This window comes from Podarcis pityusensis, assembly GCF_964106645.2.
Source record: "Podarcis pityusensis genome assembly, chromosome: 3".
Lineage (NCBI taxonomy): Eukaryota > Metazoa > Chordata > Lepidosauria > Squamata > Lacertidae > Podarcis > Podarcis pityusensis.
Genome location: NC_138026.1, coordinates 77,058,329 through 77,073,305, shown reverse-complemented (window position 1 = coordinate 77,073,305; position 14,977 = coordinate 77,058,329). Strand labels below are relative to the sequence as shown.

The following is a 14,977-nucleotide window of genomic DNA, read 5'->3' as shown; positions in this document are numbered from 1 at the left end:
CTTCCTTTCAGATATGGCCATTGCTTTGCAGTTCAGAGTCCTACAAGCAGGCATTGAGTTCATAAAAACCGCAGCAAATCAAGACTCAGAAGATCTAAGCAATTCGTCCCAATTAATTCCTTCACATCAGCAGGCTATATTGCAAAAACATCAGAGCATTGCTGGTGAGTAATGAAATTCAGCACAAGTTGTTTCTTTTTCTTTTTTCTTTGAAATTAGAAATCCCTGATCATAATTTGCAGTGAAACCTATCCCATTGTGGAGATTTTCTTTTAAAATGTTAAATGTTTCCCCTGAGTGAACGTTGCTATCGGGACTTTGCAAAGCAGGATTGGGACATACAATTTCGAACCAGTTCAGTTAAATGACAACATTGCATGTGTGCACAGATAACTGGGTGTCCTTTCATATAGAGGAGGACCAGCAGGACACCGGCTAGGGAGAGGCAGACTTTTTGGGACTGCATAAAAACAGCACAAACTGGAAGAGGAGCATTGATCAGAGACAGGAATCAGGATGGGGTACCGACGAAAGATAGTGGAGAAATCCTGTTCAGTTCTCATGAAAGTGTACCAAATTTCCCCTTCCTGAAACAATATGCAAGCCTTCCTTTTGTGCGTCTCTAAATTTTGTAATGCAGTTGTACAGCAAAAAATGTGTACAAAGATGCATGTATTAGGGGAAAGTGTGCATTAAAATGCACCTGAGTGCAAAAACAACTTAACAAAAGTGCATTATATTAGGGAAGGTTGTTTGCAAAAATATGTATACTAGGAAAAATGAGCACCCAGATGATAACAATTTTTCATGAGGACTTGATTCGAATGCTAAGGTTAGAAAAATGGAAAACTGTGAGAATCCAAAATGGACATACTCTCCATCCCTAGACTGCACCTGGTCATCATTATTTAGTTATGAGTTCAGAAAACAGCTAGTGTAGACATATCCTTGGGCACATTTGATCTCCATCAATTCACCCAGTTGGGATATTAGCCCAATAGCCTACTGCCATTTTCAGAACTGGAGTGCCAGTTCAACTTTTCCTGTTTCTAGACTCTCTTTGAACTCTGATTTTATTTTGTTGTAAAAGGACTTTGCAGTATGTATATACTTCAGATTAGTCACATAAAACTGATATTTTTTGTTTAAAACAAAGGTTCAATTGCATTGAAAGACTCCATTATTCCTCATCTACCAAGACAACATTTCCTTTCTTATGGTCAACTTGAGATGCCTTCCTCCTTCAGTCTGTTAAATTTGGAGTCGTCCCTCCTGTCCCCTCTTGGAACTGCTTTCTGTTCGTTCCCTACAGATACAGGTGCAGTAATGGTAGCTGTGCCTACCAGCTCATTCTGAAAAAACATTTCTCAGGAAATGCTTTTGCAGAATTAGATTTAGAGCATCGTGTCATCAAAAATGTTTTGATGATATGTAAATCAGCTAGATTTCTTGAAGCTGTTTTGACACTTAGCCTGACTGATTCCCCCCACCCCCCTTTTAGTTCACATTGATGAATCGTCTAACATTTGTGCTCCTTTCCTAAGAAAATTGAAAGTTTCCCTCCTTTTGATCACCACTAGGGTCTTTATCAGTAGCGCTGGGGCTCTTAATCGATAGCTCTTTTATTGATATTTCTTTTTCTGTTGATGTTTCTTTTTCATTTTGAAGCAGCTAGAAAATTTTCTCTTGCTCAGTCAGACACATTGCTAATGAGAATGCGCACAATTGCAAGCGATGAACTCAATTTGATGATGCAGCGAAGAATGAGTCATGACAACCCTGTTTGTGCCACCGAAGCAGAGCTTACACAGAGGTTACAGAGAATTACTGTTCTGTCAACCAACAGGTTCATGTATCAAGGTAATAATACTCCTTCAAAAATTATCAGGTTGTTTTTAATGTTAAATGGGTGGGGTAGTAACAACAACAACCTTAAAACTCATCCCATTTACCAATAGCTATATTATCAACTTCCTTAATTGAATCTTTGCAATCCACTAGGACATAGCATTGGTTTTGCCAAACTGAAAAGGGCATTTCCATTTCTGGCTTGCTTGGCTTACATGAGAAGCGTTAATATTTGTTTTTAGACAGAAGTAAGATTGGAATTGTTGCATGGAGTTTTACGAAATGGCCATACTTTCAGGATGTAAAATTAAACAAATTAGCTAATAAGAATGTGGGGAAATATATGAAGTCAGTATGGAGTGGACCCATTGAAATCAATGTTGATGAAATCCATTGATTTCAGTGGATCTACTTTGACATTGTTGGATACAACTCAAGGTCATTTGCTGCAGTATTATTTAAAAGAGTTCTTAAGCCACCTCTCTGAGCGCACTATCCTAGTAAGGTGACTTACAAAACTCTAAAATTCATGAAAAATGCAATAGCCCACATTGAGAGATGCAGTAACAAGATTTCCCCCAACTTACAGCACAATTCAGCCAAATACAGGTTTGAATAAATTTATTTTTATACACATTATAGTGGATACAGTGGTGCCTCGCAAGACGAAATTAATTCATTCTGCGAGTTTTTTCGTCTTGCGAGTTTTTTCGTCTTGCGAAGCACGGTTTCCATTTTTTCAAAAAAATCTTCAAAAACCTCAAAAAAGGCTACCACACCGCGTGCTATGAGTTGCTCCTCGAAGTCAAGTCGCAACTGCACCTCTTCAAGCAATGCACCCTGTATTACTGTAACGGTTTTAAGAAAAAGGAAACAAACTTGCAAGACGTTTCTGTCTTGCGAAGCAAGCCCATAGGGAAATTTGTCTTGCGAAGCAACTCAAAAAACGAAAAACTCTTTTGTCTTGCGAGTTTTTCGTCTTGCGAGGCATTCGTCTTGCGAGGTACCACTGTATTACTTGTGTCGCTTAAAAAAGGGTGAACGTGGCTCCGGATTGGAATCATCTGATTTTTAACACTGACCTAACAATGTTTTTTAAAAATTACAGAGTTTTCTGAAAACTGCCTTGATATGCTGGACATAATGGAGGACCCAGTGCAGAGCAGACTTTCAGTTTCACAGATGGAAGAGGCAGAAAAGGAGGATCAACCAGAGCAACCTAGCCTTAAATTTGCTTTCTTGAAAGAAATTTTGAAGATAATGATCGAAGGAATTGGATTATCTGTTGTAAGTTACCATGCTTGGTGTTATCTCCTGCAGCCTGTTGTCTCCACTACCTCAATCCCCCTTCATGTATTCTGGATATACAAGTCTTACAGTTTGTTTTCCCCCTTTATTTTCTCAGTCCTCTTTTAACCTGTAAGCCAAAATTATCTCTTAGGGTGCATGTGTATTTCGGTTTGGGGTCAGAATATGTTTCATATTGGAACTTGCATAAAGTTTCTAAATAATTACATCTTATTTAGTAACTGTTGAATGTGGATTTGATATGCAGCTTGAACAGTATTAAAACATTCCAAAGTTTTTGAACCCAATCCTGTAAAAATTTGTTCTTGTTGATTGAAGCCATTTTTATTAAAGCTTTTGGCTTTTACCTCCATTTGTGTATGTGATATATACAGTGCTTTTTTTCTGGGGGGGGTACGCAAGGGTACACATACCCCTAAACATTTTGTGAATCTAAGTCTGGCCTCATTGAGGGGCAGGATTTCAATATGAGTAGGAAAATGAGAGTACCCCTAAATATTTTTTTAAGAAAAAAAGCACAGGATATACCGTCTTTTTCGCTCTATAAGACGCACCAGACCACAAGACGCACCTAGTTTTTGGAGGAGGAAAACAAGAAAAAAAATATTCTGTATCTCAGAAGCCAGAACAGCAAGAGGGATCACTGCGCAGTGAAAGCAGCAATCCCTCTTGCTGTTCTGGCTTCTGGGATAGCTGCGCAGCCTGCATTTGCTCCATAAGACGCACACACATTTCCCCTTACTTTTTAGGAGGGAAAAAGTGAGTCTTATAGAGCAAAAAATACGGTATATCTGAAACATTATTCATGGCAGGAGGGGGTGGAATCTTCAGTGACAGTGCATTATGTTACTTGCATTTTGTTTTATATACAAAATCAAACAGAGGCTTTATTTGTCAGATTAGGAAAAAGCATCTGGTTAAGTTCTCTAAACTTTTTTTATTTCTTTAGGGCACAAGTAGATCTAGTACCCCGAAGCAACAGTGGAAGAGAATTCTCTTGTCATGTAAGGATACATTTCGCGTGCAGCTTGGAAGATTGCTTGTGCATGCTCTGTCTCCAGCACGCCCTTTACAAGAGAGAAAGCAAACTCTGGAGATCCTGTCTGAAATCAGCCACCAGGAAATTTTGCGAGACTGTCTAAGTCCAACTTTGCAAGTAAGCATGGTGGTGCTTCTTGACACTGAACGAGAAATCCATTGACCTTAAAACCAATTACTTACAATTCTTGTTTGCTTTTCAGCATGGGCCCAAACTGTCTCTCTACTTATTTGAGTTAATGCACGATCACAAGGAGCAGCTGTCCAATGAAGATCAGTTAGCAGTGGGAGTGTTTATGAATGCATTAAAACTTTGTGGTTACAAATATATTCCTCTCAATGCACCACCAAAGCCAGACCTTATAAAAGCTATGAGAGAGGTGCGTAAGTCTATACAATCACTTTTCTTCTTGATCTTCATTTGACTAATTGTCATTGAAATGGTCTTTAGGGGACAAAGTCACACTTTTGCCTTGTTTAGGAGATATATACATCAGTTGAAACAGTTGAGAGAGCTAGCTTTTGTGCCACAAAAGATTGCTTTCTAGAGATTTCTGTAACATTTTTCTGAAGATAATAAAAAAGGAGAAGCTTATAAAATGCTTTAAAATGAATCATTGATACAAGAAATAAGAAGATACTGGTAAGTAACTGAAAAGAAAAGAGCCCCTAAATCTTTTTTCTAACAATTTTTTGTCAGGATCAAAAAAAATATGAGGCAGAGGAAGATGTAAACAAAGCTGCTTGGGAGAAGACTATGGCTAATAATAGGCAAACGTAAGTTGTTCCTGTTTTCATTAAGAATGGCATTAGGTGTGAAGTTGTCACCAAAAGCAGCACCATTACCAATCTTGTTTCTACCAAATTCCAACACTGCCATCAAATGAGATACATATGGGATCGCATCATACCATGTGTTTCCCCACTTCTAACCGCCTCTATATTGAAACAAAGGGAAATGCATGGCATAGTGTCACGTCATATTTTATTTAATGGCACATCACAAAGGAGGAGGTGGCAAACTCAACAGAAGCTTACAATTTCCAGTAGCAACAGTCCCATGTGTTTGGCCATGTCAAGTTCCACTCCCTGCCTTCTGCTTGAATGGCCTTAGTGCTTGCGTGGTCTCTCAGTGCCCCAGCAGAAGCCAACTTGAAACAGAAGTATTTCAAGCTAACTTTTTAAAGCTACACTGTACTGTGTCTCGGATTCTGAAACGTGAAATAGTTACTGTTGTGCTGACAGATAATCTGTTCCTACCAAGTTTAGTAGTTTAGTATTCCTGTCATATAAGTGAATAAAACTTGAATACCTGGATCCACCCATAAATTGGGCATGTTCCTAGCAGTATTTGGACTTATTTTATTCTTATTAAACAGAGACAGCTGATAATCCTTTTAAGTTGATTTGCTTATTCAGCCTCTTTCAGCGCCTGGATGCAAAGTCGAAGGACATTTCTAAAGCAGCTGGAGATATCACCCAGGCTGTGTCTTTGTCCCAAGGAATAGAAAGAAAGAAGGTGATTCATCACATCAGAGGAATGTATAAAACAGACTTAAGTGCTAGCAGGCACTGGCAGGAACTTATTCAACAACTAACACATGACAGGTAAGCAACTTCACTGTGGCAATCTCCCTTTCAGGATATGAGAGGCTGTTCTTGTGTTCGTCTCTTATCTCAAAGGAAGATGATCTGAAATACATATAGAAAATATTTGCTCGTTTATAAAGGACTTAATGCCTTTTAACTTCTAAAGAAGGTGTCTTGAGCTATAAGATTTCATTCTTGACTGTGCTAAAGTAATCTCGGCATCTCTCCTCCTAGTTGTGCAGGAAGAAGTGGAAATAGAGAGCACATCTTGGACACTTCACTTGGACTTGCAAAGGCTTTTCTGCATAGTGCAAAACCATGGTTTGGGGTTGCATGTGAACTGTGCCATTCTGTGTCTACAAAACTGATGAATGAATTAGTAGCAAAGTGTTTAGGAATATATGAGTGTCTGCCTGGTTCCCCACCACCATCTTCAAGGAAAGAGTGATACAAACCAAATTCCTATTCTTATAGAGAATGCATGCAAGACGTAAACTTAGTAAACTTAGACTTCTTCTAACATGCTCTCAAAAATCAGGATGGGTTAATGGAATAAAAACACATTTTACTGCAGGTCACTGAAAGCTGAACCAAATTGATTTCCTAGTTTCTCAAAATTATACCCATCCTCCATTTTCAGTACCTTAAGAGATAGTGTATTTTTATCTATGAGTAGCTTAACTGTACTTTTTGAATGTGTGGTAATATTTTGAGGCTCTTGAGAACTGAGGTTTTGGGCATAAGGTGACACTGGGAAGATCTTGACTTCCTGAAATTTGCACCACTGTTTTAAGACAGAGATGGTCCCTAATCCCTGATGAAATTCTGCTTCTTTCAGAGCACTCTGGTATGACCCAAGCTCCTACCCAACATCTTGGCAACTAGATCCGACAGAGGGCCCCAACCGAGAGAGGCGGCGTTTGCAGAGATGCTACTTAACTATTCCAAATAAGTATCTTCTCAAAGACAGGCAGAAATTTGAAGGTATGCTTTAATATCCTCTGGGGTTCCTGTTACCGTCTCTTAAATGTTGCAAAAAATAATTTTTTTGTTTTGTGTTTTTTTTTAATAGAGGTTATTAAACCCCCTCTGTCATATCTCTTTGAAGACAAAACACATTCTTCTCACTCTTCTACTGTAAAAGATAAAGCTGCCAGTGAGCATATAAGGTTAGTTTGAATTGGGGAGAAAAAGCTTTTGCATAGCTAGACCATCTGCATAAAAAGTGACAAAGAAACTTTGGACGGTATCCAAGAAAGCAGTTCCAGTAGCACAAGGATTTTCGTTAGCACAAGGGAACTTCTGATCCCTTTCCTCTCCCTGGGTGCTTCCTGTGCCTTCCCCAGATATTCTCCAGAGGGTTGGGAGAACCTCAAGAACAGAATTAGGGGGCATTTGGGGGAGAGGAGGTGAAATTCTGTTGTGCAGCTAGAAGTGATTGCCATGCTTCATTAGATGCTGCCCTTCATCTAAGGAAAATTGGCATAATTCAGGATTGCAAATACCCACTTTCCTGTTCAAAGTGAGAATTGGTTCCTGGTGATCAGAAACCATTTTCCCTCCCCCCCCCCAATCAAATTAGGCAGTCCGTGACTGATGAAGGTGTACAGTATCGTTGCACCTTATGCGGGGATTCGGCTCCAAGGGTTTTGTATACACACAAAAATGTGTACATTCATACTGCCCCTCCTGTGAGCATCCCAAGCCTTCTGAAGTTGGAGCGCTGTGAGGGCCTTGCACAGCAAGCAAGGCAGAGAGCTTTAAAGTTCTTTTTGTACCAGAGAAACTTTGCATTTAATTTGCGGAATTTCAACTAGCCAGCTTTCAGTCGCGTATAGTTGGAATCATGCAAGTGACCTTGACTGGTAATCCAGCTGACAGAACACATTGACCATGTTGCTAAAGTATTGTATTTGAGAATGGTAGTTTTGACGTGCTTTGGAGAGGTTCGTAACAGCAAACCAGTGAATTCCCTGTATGTCGCTGCAGAGTAAATCGAAGATGCATCAACGTGGCACCATCTAGAGAGACTCCTGGTGAATTGCTACTAGGTAACAGATATTATTTCTCTAACCTCACACTTAAGCAGTTGAGTTGCTTTGTTTAAAGTGAATGTTTTGCAAACAGCACCTTTTTTTAATAATTTGGGAAACGTTGGAAAGAAAACTTGCAGGAAAAAGCTATTATTCCTCAGGCCAAGCTAGACATCATGTTAAATGCATGGTTCTTATAAATAACTGTTTTCCCCTTGTGTGTCTGTCGGGATTTGGACAACAGTGCACAAGGTGAGGGATTTAACCTATCTCCTGCTGTGGTTCCAATGAAAACTGCTGTTAGTTCCCAGAGAACCTGCTAACTCATCAGCACTACTGCTATGATCCCAAGGAAGGAAGCTTCCATTGATGTTAATAGACATTTTATTCCAAGACTGAATAGATGGTTTTTTGTGGGTATGGGGTATTTGCATCAGGACCATGATGGAAGTGAATGCAGATAGGAGTGCTGCCCCCTCCTCCTTACGTGCTGTGGTCCTAATTCTGAGGCCAATGGGTCTACTCTGACCAACATTGGAGCTCACTCCATGTTTGTTTTTAGAAACTGTTCAATAGCTGAGGATCTAGGGTCGACTTATTTTCATGTCAATTCATTGATATCAGTAGTATATTTCCAGTGTAATAGGGTTATATATTACAAAGTGGGTGGATAAATAATCCATATAAATGTTCTTCATGGTGCAGGTAAATGCGGAATGTATTTTGTGGAAGACAATGCTTCTGATACAATTGAAAGCTTGGTAAGTAAAAAAAGTAAAAAAGTGAATTGACTTGTTTTTAAAGTTGATTTTTTCATTAGCATAATTTTAGCAGTAACCTGTGATTACTGGTTACTTCTGGGTTGCCGCGGAGCGCAACCCAAAAGCGCTCAACTTGAAGCATATTTAACCTTAGGTATGACTGTACATACGGTACTCAGGTCCCATTAAACTAATTGGGTCTGAGCAGGCATGTATATCGGATTGTATTTTCAAGCATCTAACTTAAATAAAACTTGTAAGTACTTGGTCCTTTGGAATTATCATCAAGGGACTACAGACCAGAGGCTGGGACTGCAGGCCAGGAACATTTAATGGGAGTGGTTTGGTTCCCATGTGCAGTGACTTCCCGCAAAGTGCTTGCACTGGTGAAAACACCGTAAGGGGAACTGGTAATGGACCACGACACAAAATCCTGCACTGAAGACTCTCTAGAGTGCAGCTTGTTTCCCTCCCAGCAGGTTTTGTTTTGGGGAGGCCAGAATGTGCAGCCAAGAGGATCTTCTCCAGAATCATTGGGATTCCTAATGAGAATCTCAAGAGGATGCAGGCACACAGCAACCAACCAACCTATGGTTGTTTATGCATGACACACAGGCACCCTCTTATCCCCTGCCAAGGGAGGTGTAGTGCTAGCTTGCCTTAACACCAGAGAGGCCGCATCAAGAAGATTCCCTGTCTTCTGGGCATCTACTGCCCATAGGGCACAACCAGCCACTTCCAAGCTCTTCTGGTTCTTCCTTGCTCCTGGCTCTCTTCTTCTCTCATGCAACATCTCATAACTCCACTTGAGTGCTTTATACAGGAATTAGTTTGCATGTGACCTGGTGGGAAGGAGGGCAGCTCATGAGTGGTGGTGGCACAGGGCGGTAGGTTCAGGCCCATAGCAGTGGGCCCTTGCTTGGAGCCTGACCAGGTCAATTGCTCCTGCTGGCCATGAATTTGTTGAATGCTTATTGGGTCAAATATAATATGAAATCAAGAATGATAGATTTAGATAATGTAGTATGTACAGTATTAACAGTGTTTATATGCCACTCAATTGCAAAGTTTATTACTCAGTATCTGAAAGATTACAAAATATCAGCGTGGCAAATAAATGCATTTTAAATGAACACGGTTTTTAAAAGGCTAATAACTTTAATATGCTGTGCTTTGTTCAGAGCTTTCATGGTGAAACCGAACCAGCATCGTTTTCTTGGACATTTGAAGAAATCAAAGAAGTGCACAAGCGTTGGTGGCAATTAAGGGACAACGCTGTAGAAATATTTTTAACAAATGGCAGAACTTTGCTATTAGCTTTTGACAACACAAAGGTAAATATTTTCCATGACAGCATAGCAATGTTGAGCAACAGCCTATATATATATATATATATATATATATATATATATATATATATATTAGTATATACCAAAATAAGCTTATTAAGAGAATAATAAGGCAGATTTTTCATCACTTCGTTAAAGCGGTGATATAACTTGTTTTTCAGCAAGGAGAGAATAGTGACCTGAGAATGTTGGTTTTTTCAGATTGTATCTGAGAGGATGTCAATCACAATGCTATCTATTACTGTAATCTGTTTTATTAGTAAGAGGGGAAATAATTTTAGTTTTGAATTTTCCTAATCTCATTAAAAATGCTTAGTGAGTTGTTAGATGGAATTTGATAGAAATGGTATTCATTTAAATTAGCTTTCAGCAATGGTTACTTTGGTAGATTCTCAGTAGTCAAGGCATGGGCAACCAACCATGACAGGAATAATATGTACAGATATATATGTGTGTGTGTGTGTTTGCTTGTTTGTTTGTAAAAATATATACTGCTGTATCATAAAACAAACTAAAGTAGTTTTTTATATGAATTGGATTAGTCTTTGGGCAATCTTGACATTATTTCTGCAGAGTTTCATATTTTAACACTTTATTAAAATGTTATATCACTTTCCCCCAAAGTTCATAACAGTGTTCAACCAACCAAAAATATTTAGCACTATTAAATTACCATCCAAGAAACAAAGTACATCAGAAAACCCACAGTGCCATTCAAAGACCTGATAATTTTTATTTTTATTTTTTTAAAAATCACAACCCTGAGAGGAAGCCTGTCTTAGAACTTCTAGGATGAAGTTCCACATTTTGGACAGGAGTCACTGAAAAGTCTCCAGCCCTGGCAGTCACTGACTAAACCTCTTAGTGGTGATCATTCATATAATAGCATGCATAGTTTGTGTATGTGAGTGTGACTTGCATTTGAAATGGATGATAGCTACTCATTTATGCTTGTATGATTGTCCTAAATACTGTTGAAACTAATACATATCCAAGAACTGGAGCCTGAGAACTGCCTGCAGGAGGGCTGGCTAGAAAGTGATTTCCCCCAACATTACCTCCTTCCCTGAGCAGCCCCTAACCCCTCTGAAAAGAGCCCTAAATGGCCTCAGCCCAGTATACCTGAAGGAGCGTCTCAACCCCCAACGTTCAGCTCGGACAGTGAGGTCCAGCTCTGAGGGCCTTCTGGTGGTTCCCTCACTGCAAGAAGTGAGGTTACAGGGAACCAGGCAGAGGGCCTTCTTGGTAGTGGTTCCCACCCAGTGGAACGCTCTCCAATCAGATGTCAAAGAAATAAACAACTATCTGACGTCTAGAAGACATCTGAAGGCAGCCCTGTTTAGGGACGTTTTTAATGTTTGATGTTTTATCATGTTTTTAATATTCTGTTGGGAGCCGCCCAGAGTGGCTGGGGAAACCCAGCCAGATGGGCAGGGTATAAATAATAAAATATTTTCTATCTATCATCTATCCATCCCACAACTGCGGGACACTCCTGACTAGCATGTGCTGTAGTGGTGAAGAGATGTGGAGAAGTTGTGAGGAGATTGTATAGAGGCAGTGTCTGTGAGCAGGACATAAAGTGTCTCCACAAAATCTGGCAATTGTTCTATTCAGCAGGGTCCCAGAATTCTTTTGGGGAGAGGGTTCTTTTCAGAGGGCCTGAGAGAAGAGGAGAAGGTAGGAAAGTCCCCTTCTGCCAATTTCCTTCCATGGGCAGATCTCTCCCACTGCAATGCTTGATTAATGCATGTAGGTATTTGCATGTGTTAATTCAGCTAAAGTACTGAAATAAAAGTATGAATATGTTATAAAACTGAAATATGCACGTTTCAAGAGACTAGATCATTTGTGGTTTGGTAAAAGCTTGATGTTTTGGTTCTTTTTAGGTACGTGATGATGTGTACCACCACATCCTAACAAACAACCTCCCTAACATCTTGAAGTATGGCAACATTACAGCATTAACCCAACTGTGGTACACAGGACAGATCACTAATTTTGAATACCTCACTCATTTAAACAAACATGCAGGCCGTTCCTTCAATGATCTTATGCAGTATCCAGTATTTCCCTTTATACTTTCCGACTATATTAGTGAAACACTGGACCTCAATGATCCATCTGTTTATAGGTAATAAGAAATATCATGAATTGTTTCTTTTAAAGTAATTTACTAAATATGCCATCTGCTGTAGAATTAATATATTTTTGTTAATAAACACCCATTGTAGTCATTGTTGTGTTTCTTGACTACAGCAAGTATCTGTAATTTATGGAACTGACAAGCTGCTAATATTTGTCTAATTTCAGAAATTTGGTCAAACCCATAGCTGTACAATCAAAAGAAAAGGAAGATCGTTATGTGGACACTTACAAGGTATTAAGATATCTAATTCATTATTGCTTAGTGCCAGCCTGGTATAAAAGGAGAACTTTATGTAACACTATTGACTTTGCTTTTCATTCTGCAAACATATGCATACATTTCCAGTTCAACTGAGTGAAAGGAAATAAAACATTCATAACCCAACATTCCTCCCTATACTGGCCTTTGTGAAGAGACCAGCAAGTATCTTATCCGCTAAACCAGGGCTGAGGTACCTCTGGCCTGTGGGCCAATCTACCAGGTGGCCCAATTTGGCCCGCAAGACCATATTCCCCAAACCATGCTCATCTGTCAATCAGCTGACATCACTGTATGACTTCAGCTGATGAACCAAGATGTTTAGTCCTGGGGGAACACACTGCAGATCCCTGTAGAGAGCAAGATTGAATTCTTAATTCATCAGCTGATGAGTGGAAAGTTCAGTCCTGCTGCGTGCTGCAACAACAGCACATTTTCTGCAGGGAATGTGCTGGCGAAATATACCTTTGACCCATGCTTGTCATGTTATCGTGTCACCGGCAAGGTGGATAGTCCCAACCACCTGTCAAATTTGGGCCTTTCACTTGATCCAGCAGGATTCTTCTCATTTTCCTGTGTACTTCTACTATAAGCTTGCCCAAAGTTTTTTTTTTTAACTGGATAGGGGCGTATTCCAGATAGTTAAAATATCAGAAGCCTAATGGCATGACGCGGGTGGCGCTGTGGGTTAAACTACAGAGCCTAGGACTTGCCGATCAGAAGGTCAGCGGTTCGAATCCCCGTGACAGGGTGAGCTCTCGTTGCCCTGTCCCTGCTCCTGCCAACCTAGCAGTTCGAAAGCACGTCAAAGTGCAAGTAGATTAATAGGTACTGCTCCGGTGGGAAGGTAAACGGCGTTTCCATGCGCTCCTCTGGTTCGCCACATGACCCGGAGGTTGTACACCGGCTCCCTCGGCCAATAAAGCGAGATGAGCGCTGCAACCCCAGAGTTGGCCACGACTGGACCTAATAGTCAGGGGTCCCTTTACCTTTACCTAATGGCATGACACCTCTGAATTGGTTGTAGATAAAGCCTTTGCCCACCAACCAAAGGGAGCCTTCATGATACAGGTGGATGGATTGATTATAGTTTGGTGTAGTTTACATAGGGACAGGACTGTGTGTCCATTTCCATGTGGATTTTGGAGAAGCATACCTATGTCCATATGTTCTCCCTTTTGCAGTATTTAGAAGAGGAATACCGTAAAGGAGCAAGAGAAGATGACCCAATGCCCCCTGTGCAACCTTATCACTATGGATCTCATTACTCCAATAGTGGAACTGTACTTCACTTCTTGGTTAGGATGCCTCCTTTCACAAAGATGTTCTTAGCTTATCAAGGTAAGAATTGCTTTAGATTTTCCTATATACATTTAATTGATCATTTATATGGAAGCTGTTCGTATTTATCGCTGTTTCGTTAGCCAAATGTGGCTATTATGATAATATCTGTTATGAATTTGGTATGTGTAGTACATTTATATAGCTTTGGACATTTTTATACTGGTGCTTTGATAGTATTGTATGACAAAGAAACCCAATCCATTTTGGTTCTGTTTTGCCCTATTACAGGGTTCTATAAATGTATAGCTCATGCAATGTGTTCTTTTCTGTAGTATAACCAGTTTAATTTGACTTCATTTCACAGACCAGAGTTTTGACATTCCAGACAGAACCTTCCACTCCACCAACACAACCTGGCGCCTTTCATCTTATGAATCCATGACTGATGTAAAGGAGCTTATTCCAGAATTTTTTTATCTTCCTGAGTTTTTGGTTAACAGAGAAGGTGTGTTGGGGTTTCGTTGAGTATAAAATTGGGAGGAGAGGAACATTGTGTAGGCAGCTCTGAGCTGCTTGAAGGGAAGAGTGGGTTGTGAACATTTACTTGGGTACTCAAACCCAAGCCAACTACTATAAACAAGGCTTTATATTTGTAGGATTTGATTTTGGGGTGCGTCAGAATGGGGAAAGAGTGAACCACGTGAATCTCCCACCTTGGGCTCGAAATGATCCCCGACTTTTTATCCTGATCCACCGTCAAGCTTTGGAGTCGGACCATGTTTCCCAGACAATCTGCCATTGGATTGATTTAGTGTTTGGGTATAAGCAAAAGGGCAAAGCTTCAGTTCAAGCTATCAATGTCTTTCACCCTGCTGTGAGTACCTTTCCCCCCGTAAATCAATTTTTATTTATTGTACAGAATCACTGGATGTTGTATTTGTAGAACGTGTTACAGGACACTCCCCGACTTCCTCTTGTGAAAGTTAGTTCAGGCATTGGGAATTGCCCTACATCTTCCTCTGTGAGGATAGATGCAAATAATTCCTTGAGCTTCTTGGCAATCTCCTTGACCATTTATTAGTGCACCTTCGACTCCTACTAGGCAGCACCAGGTCCTCAGGGAAAGACCCTGCACCCTAAAGACCTTCCTGTATTCAGCTAACTCTTAGTTTACTCTGCCAAGGTGTGTGAATTCAGCTCCCACTAAAGAAACATCCACCAACCATTTTGGGTCATTAATAGGCAGTGTGCCTGACAAAGGAGTAGCTGGCCTGCAGCCATAGTGCATTTGTCTTGTTAGTTTAAAATTATGATCTTGTGTAAGAACATTACTTGTCAGTCTGCAGATTTGGTATGCTT

At 40.1% G+C, this 14,977-nt stretch overlaps 1 protein-coding gene across 4 annotated transcripts in view; it reads left to right on the top strand.

The window, feature by feature from the left end:
* Nucleotides 1–14,977, top strand: part of LYST (lysosomal trafficking regulator) — an 81,242-nt gene that overhangs the window by 51,373 nt on the left and 14,892 nt on the right. For 3 of the 4 annotated variants that reach the window (XM_080997587.1, XM_080997588.1, XM_080997585.1), the window contains exons 28-44: nt 12–164; nt 1,669–1,860; nt 2,957–3,135; nt 4,106–4,312; nt 4,398–4,574; nt 4,895–4,971; nt 5,614–5,802; nt 6,623–6,768; nt 6,857–6,953; nt 7,774–7,835; nt 8,523–8,578; nt 9,760–9,912; nt 11,817–12,061; nt 12,241–12,307; nt 13,519–13,675; nt 13,983–14,123; nt 14,275–14,492. In XM_080997587.1, coding sequence (XP_080853713.1) covers nt 12–164; nt 1,669–1,860; nt 2,957–3,135; nt 4,106–4,312; nt 4,398–4,574; nt 4,895–4,971; nt 5,614–5,802; nt 6,623–6,768; nt 6,857–6,953; nt 7,774–7,835; nt 8,523–8,578; nt 9,760–9,912; nt 11,817–12,061; nt 12,241–12,307; nt 13,519–13,675; nt 13,983–14,123; nt 14,275–14,492 — 2,516 coding nt within the window. The remainder of the gene's footprint in view (nt 1–11; nt 165–1,668; nt 1,861–2,956; nt 3,136–4,105; nt 4,313–4,397; nt 4,575–4,894; nt 4,972–5,613; nt 5,803–6,622; nt 6,769–6,856; nt 6,954–7,773; nt 7,836–8,522; nt 8,579–9,759; nt 9,913–11,816; nt 12,062–12,240; nt 12,308–13,518; nt 13,676–13,982; nt 14,124–14,274; nt 14,493–14,977) is intronic. The other variant, XM_080997586.1, reaches the window with a different exon arrangement.